This window comes from Polypterus senegalus, chromosome 8 (assembly GCF_016835505.1).
Source record: "Polypterus senegalus isolate Bchr_013 chromosome 8, ASM1683550v1, whole genome shotgun sequence".
NCBI lineage: Eukaryota > Metazoa > Chordata > Cladistia > Polypteriformes > Polypteridae > Polypterus > Polypterus senegalus.
In genome coordinates this window covers 70,019,757-70,032,650 of record NC_053161.1, presented here as the reverse complement: position 1 = coordinate 70,032,650, position 12,894 = coordinate 70,019,757, and the positions used below count along the sequence as shown (strand labels likewise).

The 12,894-nt window shown below is 35.6% G+C and overlaps 1 protein-coding gene across 5 annotated transcripts in view; it reads left to right on the top strand.

Moving 5' to 3' along the window:
• LOC120534014 (death-associated protein kinase 1-like) overlaps positions 1-12,894 on the top strand; it is an 81,872-nt gene that overhangs the window by 9,885 nt on the left and 59,093 nt on the right. For 2 of the 5 annotated variants that reach the window (XM_039761226.1, XM_039761225.1), the window contains exons 2-4: positions 9,390-9,496; positions 9,601-9,699; positions 10,604-10,708. In XM_039761226.1, coding sequence (XP_039617160.1) covers positions 9,395-9,496; positions 9,601-9,699; positions 10,604-10,708 — 306 coding nt within the window. In that variant the 5' untranslated portion in view covers positions 9,390-9,394. Of the gene's footprint in view, positions 1-7,889; positions 7,927-9,389; positions 9,497-9,600; positions 9,700-10,603; positions 10,709-12,894 lie in introns of those variants that run through there. The other 3 variants (XM_039761224.1, XM_039761223.1, XM_039761227.1) reach the window with 3 other exon arrangements.

Below are 12,894 nucleotides of genomic sequence, written 5' to 3'. Positions count from 1 at the left end.
GAGTGTCTCTTGTACAAGGTAGGAACAGTCAATGAACAGGATACCAGGACTCATGCACACCTATGCTCAGTAATATTCAAAGAAATTTAGAATTGCCAGTCAGCCTAGCCAAGAACTGTATTTTTTTTTTGGTTTTAAATTTGTCAAAAAACCTGTTGAAGACACACACACACACAAAGACCTAGGGAAAAGGTGAAATTGACTAGACTGAGGTGTGAACTCTAGTTCATGGGGCTGTCATCCACCACTGCTGTCTCATAACATAATTTTATTATTATTATTATTATTATTATTATTATTATTATTATTATTATTATTATTATTATTATTATTATTATTATTTTTGTTACCTTATTAAGAGATTTTCATTTATTGCTAAGTAAATTTTTAAGTGCAATGTAGTCAGAAGATGATTCATGCCAGTGAAATATTAGTTAATTATTAAATTATCAGTTACATGTTTACAAAAGACCTGCAAGAATAACTTCAAGCCAACAACAGCTGAAAAAGTGTAAGCGGTCTAAATGACTAAATGTTTTTTCAAGGGACCTTTCCTTTTTGTGGAGTATATCGCCTAGGTAAGTTGAAAGTGAGAAATTCATTATCCTGAGAACATGTGACAATAAAGTTGGCTTGAATTGACTATGAAAATGGAAAGTCAAGTGAAATTTATTCCAGTCATTATAAACCAGTAAGCCTGTCCACTGTAAAATAATGGAACTGATAGTGGCAAGTTTAAAAAATGGTTATACAAATGTAATGATCTAAAGTCCAGCTAATTTATTTATTCTTTCTCAATTGGCAATTTTTATGGGCAGAAAATAATATACAAAGAATATCTTAATGAGGAACATGACAATGGGATAAACAGATGTATATAGAGAAGGCTACTTTATATCTAAGTGGCTAAGCAGGCAGCAATCAGAATACCAAAAGGTGAGGTAGAGTTAAAAAAACAAAAGAACCATATGTCAAGGTCAGAAATACAAAACCAGAAGTCTACGTTAATAATGCCAAAGCCCTCACCTAACGTTGTTTTTACTTGCTAGTATCTGCTACATTTGTCTTTACAATGAGTCTGAAAGCTTGGATGCAGAGTACTGTATGCTGCCGTATTATATAGGCAGAAGGGGCTTTCACAATATGTTGCATGCATGCAGAGCAAAACTGAAAAAAACACCAAAACCTAGTTTCATAATAGTAATGCATATTCAGATGTAGCAAGTAAATCAAGACTCTAAAATAAAAGGGAAGGCAAAAGAATATTTAATAAAGATCAAAACTGGTTAAACCATTTAAATTCAATTTTGTGTAGACACTGTATGTACAGAGTGCAAGAAGATTAATTATAATCCATAACTCTTCAGGCAATATGCAGATGTAATTAAAGTTCTGATAAGTTGCTAATTGGTTCAGACATGATAAGATATAACACCGCATTGTAATTCAGTTTTGTAATTGTGATACAAAAAATACATCACAGCGCTAAAAGTTATACAGTGAAGAGCAACTAGATTCATCTCTGGATCAGAATGTATACCACTCTCCCAGAAGCAAAAGGAAATCAGTCTATTCAGTTTTTAAATATTTTGCACATAAAAGAGAAATGCAGCACTTGCTGTTGCACTAAAATTTCAACAATTGCTGAGATAACAATAAAGAAAAGAGAATAATAGAAAAACAAAACTGTACAACAATAAAAACACTATGAAAATAATACAAAGTATGAGCATTAACAGTTGCTTTGCAGTTCTTCAGTGTCTTGTGTGAGCTTCTCCTGCTGCCACCACTGCTTGACACACCTCATGCACAGGGCCTGATTAAGACGAAATTGGGCCTGATGCTGCAGTACAAAAAAGGCCTATTTTTTCTCGGCATTGGTGCATGTGCATTCGACACTTACCGTACATGCACACTCAGACTGACCAAGGAGCCTTAATTGCTTGCGATGCAACCAAACAGCCTTTATTGAACGTGAATAATAATAACGACGTAGTATCATAACAACTCAAGATTAACATCAAACTATGTAACATCAACATTCAATAGCAATTGTCTGAAAAATGCACTTAATGCAGAAAACCTAACAATGAAATACACAAAATTTCGCAATTCTCTTACGAAACAGAGTAAGAAAAAATGAATTTGCAGACACATTGGTTCAAAGTTACTCAGTTCAGGCTCTTGAGGGTAAAAATTTGTCCACGATTTAAATTTCATAATAGACCAGAATTCTGTCAAGGATTTAAAAAATTCTAAACATCCATGCCAGGCCATGAGCCGCTTTTAGTTTTACCTTTACAGATAACCATTTAAATAGCCATCAATTTTTAATGTACAACTAACTTTCAAGGTGAAAAATTTGCTACGTGGTACTTACTGAACAATTATAAAGTGGCAAGAATCCCCAAGATATTGTAAAAAATGCAGCTAAATTACTAAGTAAACTGTTTAATGTAAAATTGATAGCATTAACTTGAAATCTTCGTTTAACAATAAACACAACAACGTCATAGTTACGTCACAGCGCAAACAACAATAGTAACTGTATAATAAGTAACTCTGTGTCTAGGCGTCCGAAATTCTTATTCTTAAATTTCATTCTAAGAATAATTTTGAGGTTAATATAGCAAAGGAAAACTGTTCAGTTTCCGGAAAATTATCGTCTTTTTTCATCTGGGCCTATTTCAGGAATGGGCCTAATAATGCAGCATCAATAGCACACACCTTAATCCGGCCCTGCTCATGCACAGAGCTAGCAAGCCTCTGAATCTACAGTTGTGTAATATTCCTGCATCAGAACAACCTGACAAACTTGCTGGCCATAAGCAAGCAGAGGGCTGCGTCTCTGAATGTTGCAATCTAGGGCACCCCAAAGGTACTCTTTTATGATCAGGAAAAAGGGCAGGTCAAGGGAACACACCCACATCAACTGTCGTTCCTCATCACTTTTGTCACCACTGTAGCTAGGTATATGATCTACCATAGTCCTGCTACAGGTTCAGAAAGAGGTGGGAGCAGAGGGCTGCTGACAGGTTACCTTGCTCTAAGTCCTGCAGCATGGAGACTGTCGCTTTCTGTACTATTAATTATACAGGTATTGTGTTTGCCTGTGGCTTTAGTGGCTGTGATGGTGGCAGAATCTAACTGATGGATCAGACTCATGTATCAGTACTGCTCTGGTGTGGTCACTTGAGGGCATCTGGATCTTGGATGGTCCTCTGTCATGCCAGTATCCAGAACTGCATTCGGAAAACAGTGGAACAGCTTAATTAATAATATCTCGTAACACTACTACATGACATGTTAAAGGTCCTCTCCATTGCTTTTGATGTCATTTTAGAATGCACAGAAAAGCAAAATTAAGTGTGGCCTTTTCTTGCTTTTACTTAAACTTTGAATTAGGATCGTTTTAAAAGCTGACTTGATCAGGCATTGCTATACATAAACCTTTATGTGGGAAAGTGCATCTTATGTATTTTTGTTTGGTAAGTTGTAGTTCTTCATTGCAGAAGCTGTTTTTTTGGTTAGAAGTCACTCAGTCAGTCAATTTTTAACCCGCTTAATCCTAAACAGGGTTGCAGGGGGTGCTTGAGCCTATCTAAGCTAGCATAGGGTGCAAGGCAAGAACAAACCCTGGACAGGGTGCCAGTCCATTCCAGGGCGAACACACACACACACACCAACCCCAGCCACACACTAGGGATAGAAGTTCTATGATAAAGTTTAATTTTTTCTGAAAGTACACAAGCTGTAACTATAGTTTTCTCGTTCCAGAAAATGTGATTTCCATCAATATATAAAAAAACAATTTCTCATATTTCTACAAAGCATTGGCAACATAATTAATTAAGCTAAACAGAACAATTGTCAAATGTACTATTGGAAACTGAAGAAAGGAGCATGCTGAACAAAAACTAATACCCATTTACATACAAAGAGAATAGTTGTAGCTAGAATAAAGCCCAGACATGTAATTGAAATGGACATTCTATTTAATAAACATTTGGCTGAGATACTAGCACAGATTAGCTATTGAAAAATCATATAAGCCAGATGAACTGAACGGTTGTTAGAACATTAGCACACTCTAGACGAGAACAGGCCATTCAGTCCAACAAAGCTTGCCAGTCCTATCCACTTATTTCTTCCAAAAAACATCGAGTCGAGTTTAGAAAGTCCTTAACGTCTTACTGTCTACCACACTACTTGGTAGCTTATTCCAAGTGTCTATGGTTCTTTGTGTAAAGAAAAACTTCCTAATGTTTGTGCGAAATTTACCCTTAACAAGTTTCCAACTGTGTCCCCGTGTTCTTGATAAACTAATTTTTAAATAACAGTCTCAATCCACTGTACTAATTCCCTTCATAATTTTAAACACTTCAATCATGTCACCTTTTAATCTTCTTTTGTTTAAACTGTAGACTATAGGCTCAGCTCTTTTAATCTTTCCTCATAATTCAACCCCTGTAGCCCTGGAATCAGCCTAGTCGCTCTTCTCTGGACCTTTTCTAGTGCTGCTATGTCCTTTTTGTAGCCTGGAGACCAAAACTGCACACAGTGCTCAAGATGAGGCCTCACCAGTGAATTATAAAGGTTGAACATAACCTCCATAGACTTGTACTCCACACATCGTGCTATATATCCTAACATTCTGTTAGCCTTCTTAATGGCTTGTGAACACTGTTGGGAAGTCGACATTTATATATGTTAAAAATAGCAGCGGCCCTAGCACTGACCTCTGTGGAACACCACTCTTAACATCTTACAGTTTTGATGAGGTTCCTCGCACCATCAAACTCTTCTTCCTGTGTCTGAGCCAATTCTACACCCATCTAAAAACATCACCCTGAACTCCTACTTCTTTTAACTTGATGCCCAACCTCTCATGTGGCACCTTATTAAATGCTTTCTGAAAGTCCAGATAAATAATATCATAAGCTCCACTTTGATCGTATCCTTTTGTTGCCTGCTCATACAATTCCAGCATGTTAGTAAAACACGACCTCCCTCTTCTGATCCCATGCTGACTGTTCAGAATAGCTCCTGTCCTTGCCATGTGTTGCTCAATCTTATCTTATCCTTAATAATTCCTTCCATTAATTTTCCTGTAATGCATGTTAAGCTTACTGGCCTATAGTTTGCTTGGATCTGCCCTGTCACCCTTTTTATATAATGGGATGATATTTGACATTTTCCAGTCCTTCAGAATCTCTCCAGTGCGCAGTGACTTCCTAAAAATATGTGTCAAGGGTTTATATATGTACTCACTAGCCTCCTTAAGAACACAAGGATACATATTATCTGGTCCTGGTGATTTGTTTGATTTCATCTTGTTTAATCTGAGCAGCACTTCTCCCTCTACAATTTCCAATTCCCTCAGTACCTCCTTAGTAGTCGTGTTTACCTCTGGGAGGTTATCCACTTGCTCACTTGTAAACACCTCAGAAAAATGTAAGTTTAGGACATCCGCTATTTCACTGTCTGTATCTTTTAACTCCCCTTTACTATTTCTGATGCACTTGACCTTCCCCTTGACTGTTCTTTTACTACTAAAATAATGAAAGTTTCTCTTAGGATCTTCTTTCGCCTTATCTTTTATAATCTTTTCCAACTGTCTTTTAGCCTCCCTGATATCCTTCTTAATGGTTGCCCTCATGTTCTCATATGCTCTATGATTCTCTTTGCAGTCATTAGTTTTAAATGCCTTATAAAGCAGTTTTTTACAACTTCTTTTTTAAATCTTTATTAATTCACTGTAGAATTTGTTTTAGTTTCATATTAATTCCAAATTTAGGTATGTATCTGTCCTGCATTACATGTAAAACATTTTTAAACCTGTTTCACTGCTCCTCGACTGTTGGTAAGTTTCTTCATATTCTCATGAGTTTAGCTTGCACATCTTGCAAAGAAAGCAACATTACAGCCACATAGCATATAATTGAATTAAATTAACTAGCTGTGGACTCTTGGGAACACTCTCAGAATCAGCCTGGACCCAAATTTATACTTTAGCTTTTTTGAATTTAAAACTGAGTTTATTTTAATATATTTAACTGACTGATACAGGGTATTAGAGATATTCAGGTACAAAATTATAAGGAAGAATAAATAACCTGTAGCCACTCTGGGCCTAAGTATACGTGGTTTTTACCAAATCTGAAATGCCAAGTGCTTGAAGTATTTTCCCACCAACATAGTACTTTATGTTTCTTCTTCCTCATTTTTTTATCTTCTCTCCTTCTTCTGGCCCTTCTCTTTTTTGCAAACATTAAACTTCCCATTTCCAAGCAGTTTTGAATAATGCCCTGAAGCTTCCAGGGCTTCCAGGGAAGGCTCATAAGTTACTTCTTTGCCACAGAATTCCCTTTGGAACTCTTGAAGCCACCCTGCTAGAACTCCCTCTAGCGGCCCCAGGTGCCAGTATAATGCTGTATTATGTGGTCCCCCGTAGTCTTCCATTCTATCCCTACATCTGGGGAGAGATTACCTTCAAGGCATCATCCATTCATTATATTGCTGAATAACGGCCCCTGTTATTGTTGGTTTTCATCACTGGCCATGCTGAGCAATATGTATGAATGTAAGTTAAAAAAATTAAACAATATTTTATTTAATTCGATGTAAATCATTATTAAGTCATGAATAATAAACACATTTTTGAGGTAAATAACATGTTCAGATAAACTGTCTCTTTTGAATTCACTTTTAATACATTTCTAGTGTTAGTTCTGCCAGCATAACTTGTAGTACATCGTGATATTTTTATTACGGAGTATGTAAGGTTTTATAATAACTTTAAAATAAACTTTTTGTGTTGCTTTAATTCTGTCACACAAATAGACAATTTTATGGGGTTTTTTTTGTTTTGGTTTTTTTTTTGCAGCGTGAGGAAGTATCAAAAGAAAACCGATTCAGTTGTGGCATTTAAGTACCAGATCTACTGCACATAGACAGTGACAGGGCTTGGATTCAAACACTTGTTTCTAGGGCTGTGAGGCAACAGTGCTAACCACTTTGCCACTATGCCAACCTTTCAGCTTTGGGTTTTTGCTTTGTCCTAGAGATGGTTTCAAGGAAAATAGTGCATATTGTCACAAGTGCAAGGCTAACTGACTCTGAATAAAAAAATCAACATATTGAAGTAAGAAGTGATTCATGCAAATCGATTATGGTTTATTTTGGCTGCTGTGATTTCCATTTTAGTAACTACAAGATTCAGAATATAAACTTGAGATCGTAGGCTTATTTTTGGAATTTGGAATGGCATAACTGGGAAATTGTACAATAAAAAGCCAAACAGTATGAATTGGACAAAGAATTGGAAGAAACTTTCCAGTAGTGTAGCTTTAGGCAACTGATGCCATGAAGATTGTATTGAATTATTTTTTTCTGAAAAAGTTCACGATAACCAGATGAGGAGCACAGGATTGAAAAAACTTTTGGAACGGACAGAAAAAAGATAAATTTAAGTTTAGCTGCCAAGTAGTAAATAAGCGCAGTAAAGATCTCTAATAAATTGTACCTGAAAAGGTTTACATTACATGGTACTAGGGTGTTGTACTATGTTAGCCATTATGAATGCAGCAAAAAGTCAAGCAAAATGACACCTTTCATTGGCTAACTAAAAAGATTACAATATTACATTAAAAGATTACATCTTGCCTGAAGAAGGGGCCTCAGTTGCCTCGAAAACTTGCATATTGTAATCTTTTTAGTTAGCCAATAAAAGGTGTCAGTCATTTTGCTTGACTTTTCACTACATTACATGGTACTATAAGCCAGAAAAATGTCCTGCTTTTCTAACGTCATTCTTTTTCTGACATTGCCTTGTTCTTGGAGGAATCATGGGGATCTGATGCCAGCTACATAGAGCACAAGAAGGGGAACGAACTCTGGAACAGATGCTAGTTAGTCCATCTCAAGGTATACACACACAAGTCAATCTTAACTTTTGCAAGTTTGGGAGCACATTGAAGTACATAGAGACCACCAATGCAATACAAGAGAATGTGTAAACTCCATACAGGTTGTAGGAGACGGCTGGCAGCCCAACTTAACCGAGACCCCCAAGAAGTGGAAAGATGGGGGAAGGCAGCCTCTTTAGGGCACTGCTTCCCCCAGAACGGTAGATAGCAGCTCCCCTGGATTGCAGTGGTGCCCCGGATTTCCACAGGACACTATGGGACTTGGAGTTCGATATCTCAGCCCAGTTGCGTACCGTGGGTGCCACCAGGGGGGGCTGTAAAAATAGATGAGCCATGTGGCATGGGGTTTTCACCTAACCCAGAAGTGCTTACAGACCATGTGAACAGAAGCACTTCCAGGTTGGACACTATAAAAGGACTTGCCAACCTCACAGCAAGGAGCCAGAGTTGGACGGTGGAGGACAAAGCTTGCAAGGAGGAGTGGAGAAGAAGAAGAGAGAGAAAGAAGAAAGAACTGTGTGTCATATTATTTGCTGTTTTTTTTTTTATTGTGCTGTGAAGTGGGGAGCAACAGAAATGTTTCCCCACTGAAGAATAAAACATGTGCTATGTTGAACTTGTGTCTCAGCCTGTCTGGTTCAGGGTTTGGGGAGTGGTATGCCCCTGGTTGTCCAGAAGATATTAAATTGTATGGAGGTTAAATACAGATTCCTGGTGCTCTCAGGCGGCATTAAAAACCATTTTGTCCAAAACTAATTAGAAGAAAATAAATTGAAGAAATAATAAACTGTTAAGTGACACTTTTAATGCTGTAGAGGCCAGAATATTGGAAAAAAAAAAATTGCACAGTTTAGTTGACAGTGGCATTATATTACCTGTTGTCATAGTTGTTCAATGACATGTATAAATAAGCTTCATGTTCCATCCAGATTTATATATGTATATACTATGGGGCTTTGCAAGATGTCTCTCTTTGCCTCTCTGAAAAAGTCACGTCTCGTCTCTCCTTCCAAGATTTTTTTTATTATAATAGAAAGATAGTAAAATACATAATAATAACTTTGTGTAGTATTTGGTGTTTTTCCTCTTTCCATTGCAATTGTTTATAGCTCTCGCTCTGAGTGAATAGAATCACAGAAGTTTTTCTCAGAAGGGCACTACTATTGTTAAATATATTTTTAACTTTTTATGTGATCTATGCTTTACATAGTGCTCTTTTGTATTCCATAACTTTAATAGGAGACTGTTTTTTAATATGCTTTTTTGTTGTTCTTGATTTTGTTTATAGTTAGATTTTTGCAAATGTGAACTGTGCTTGTTTGTTGTGTTACACTCGAGAAAATTTGTTAAAAATGAGTTTAAATTGCTAATGTGTTATGACTTCATAAATATGAAAGCTGTATAATGAATGCTGTGTTTTATGCTTTTTTGTACTTAATACATATAATTATTCTCTTCTAGTAACAATGCATGAAGAAGAGTTTCTGAAAGGTGTGAAAATTTGGCCTGATGAGAAGATTGTACAAGTTTATTACGATCATCAAGTAAATATTAACTATTGTGACAAGGTATACAAACTTTGCCTAGTTAAGGGAGCTGTCATTTTATAGTGCTTTGTATGTTTAATTATTTGATGTTGTATTTTCTGATTTTGTTTAATTACTTTTTTCAGTATGCTAACACAGCCCTTCATTATGCTGCCATCATGAAGAAGCTAAATGTGGTTTGCTTCTTAATGAGAGTTGGCGGAGATATGCTGAGCACTAATATGGTAAATTCCCTAAAACTAGATACTAAAAGTATCTTACCATCCATCAAACCATTCTTTTCTTAATCATTAGTTTTAGAATTAGATTATTACATTAAATTAATTAAATGAAGAAACAAACAAATGAAAAAGTATTTGTTCAATCATTCAAGAACTTTTAGACATTGGTCAAAGACCTGGAAACATTTTGTGCAAAAACAGAAAAAATGATTAATGGACAAATACTAATGATGCCAATGTATGTTAAAAAATAGAAAATCGTTTAGAGAATTGTAACAAATATGTTGTAAGATGTAGTAAGAACCCTCACTGATTATCATTGCCTGAATCCCAACAGTAAACATTATGGCATATGATTGCTGATATGGTACAATTTTAATCAAAGTTTTGCAGCTTAAAAATGGATCTTTATATATTGCCTGTATTACGTAATAATAAATAAAATACTTTTACTAGTACAAGCTAAAATACTTTATTATGTGAGAATCCTTGCAACCAAAATCTAGGTTTACAATTACACATATAGCTAAAAATCAGACATGTTTGCCCAACTATTTAAACATAAATAACATACTGATTATTGACTATATTTCATGCACACTATATTTACAGTATCTTTTCCTTTTTGAGCAGTAAAGACAAAGTAAAATCTCCAGCTATTGAATTGATATTTGAATTGTGAAGGGAGCACAAATAAGAGATTAACATTCTGAATTGTATGTATGATAGAACACTACAAGAGAAAATGAAAAAAACACTAAAATTAAAGTTAAATTTAAGATTGAGTTTTATATACATTTTTGTAATGCATCTTGAAAATAAGAATATACTCAACTCTGCTGTGCAGATTGTATTTTGCTGTTGTGTCTGTATGGTGTTATAATGTACATGCATTTTCTTTCAATAGGATGGGCTAACACCTTTTCATTTTGCGGCCTATGGAGGGAGTCAGAAGGTGTTGTCTTACCTTCTACAAAGAAACCAAGAAGCTTTAAATTACCAGGCTGATAAGGTACAAGTGTTCCTTAGACCCATTAAAAACATTACATCAATATTGCATTGCCAGCAGGTGTTGCTGTTACACTAGAAAAATGTTAAACTCATGAAAGCAATAAGAATGATAATATTTTTCATTTATGTCCTGATGTTTTTATAACTCTCTAGTACTGCTGGTAATCATATTTTCATTATCTGATTAATTTTATTTACTTTGGATTAACACAAGGGGTAATCAAAAAGATTTCAGCCTGACTTATTGAGAGAAACTCATATCAAACTAGCTTATATTTCAGCATAATCCTCGTGAACACTGATATACTTGTTGCAACATTCACAAAGGTTTTCTATGCCAGTCCTATTTTAATGATTTAGCATGAGATTTTCCTTGGCACATTGGATATGGTTATGTTTAATTTCAGGAGTCAACATTTTGGGTTTCGCTGTTTGTGAATAGTAGATTTAAGTGATTCATAACTAATCCCAGTAGTGTCTGCTAGCTCACACGTGGTTAATCTTCAGTTCATTATAATTCATTCGATGGGGACAACAATTATTTTATATTGTCAGTATCAAATGCCATTGAACTCTTGCCAGGATGAAATTATATAGCAGAAAATTTTGACTACTAGGCTGACCCGCCTTTTAAGGCGACCGACTTTTAAGTTGACCACTTCTTAAGGCAATTCAATATGTAGATCAATTTGATATTTATACAAACTCATTAATTTGGTTATATTGCATTTGAGCGGTATTACTTCAATACTTGTAGTTTCTGTTATTTTTGTGATGAAATTTAAACTTTTTTTCTATATTGAGGTCGCCCTTTTGAACCCCCCTGATATTTACTATGCGGTGAGGCATTTGTACTCCATCAACATGAATTATTTCCAGAGACATAATTTTGTCTATTTTTCCAGCGCATCGCGCACAAAAGCAGGAGAACGATGGGGGCACCAGAACTCTGCTCACATCATGTCGCTTCGTACCGCAAGCTGCAAGTAGTAAGTCTGTGATAAGCGGAATACCGCTACGCTTTCCACTCACATTTGACGGAAGGAAAATCCCGACAGCTTTTATATAGTAAGAAAGAAGAAGAAGATATCGCACAGTCTGGAGTAGAAAATCATCTTTTACCTGGAAAAACGAAACTACAAATCCCATCGTGTATTGCAAAATGGACGGGGCGTGTGTGAAACTCCACGCCTGTGTAGCACTCACGGGATGAAAGGACAATCCCAATGGCTTTTATATAGAAGGATGGCATATGAAGTGGACAGTTGTTGGCAAGAAAGTTAGTACCGTTAACTATTATCCACAAATGCTAGAAACGTGTAATTCACATATTTTAGCACATAGGAGCTCATCTTTAACCACTTCAAAAACCACCACTATCGAATACCTCTTTCGGGTTTAGACTCAAAACTCATTTATTCAGTACTTTTTAAAAGTATTAAGAAAAATATTTTTAGTTTATTTTAGCTAGTTATGTGGATAGTATGTGCGTATTTGTAGAATATCACAAATAGACATTTTTAAAATGAAAAGTAAGAAGAATGTCTCATATTTTCAAAACAAGTCAATTTTTTTCTCTTCGCAGAACAAAAGAAATTCCTTCTTATGCTGCTACTGTATATCATTTTTTTCTAGCTATCTTGCAGTTCATTCATCCAAGCCTCTTGTGTGATTTTCCCTAAGCAAGCTTTTGATTATGACTACTTTTTATTCTTTTCCTTGTCCTACACAGCTTCATTTATAATGAAGTTGAGACTCTTAGTTGGTCAATCTGATACTGTTACTGTTTCATTTTGTAGGTTCTGTTCCAAGTAGATCTTTATTATGTTTTCAGTGTGTTTAGGTAGTTATTGTCCTGAAAGATGAAGTTTTTGCCAATAAGTCATTTTGTTGAAGGTACTGTAACCATTCATTAATCAAAGTCTGCTTCTATTTCTGAAATGCTTCCCTAGATCATGACAGTATTACCACTTTACTTCAGACATGGCTGCAGACAGACATTGCTGTATTGGTTCCTGACATACTAGTGTCTTTGTGAACCAAAATGTCAAACTTGATCTCATTGTTCAGCAAGTCTTTCTGTGTACTGGTTCTTACTCCATGCTTTGAAGTATTTTGTGTACATAAATCTCTTAAGTTTGTTGCCTTACTCTGTTTGGTCTTCCTCTAAATTTTCTTTATTCAGTT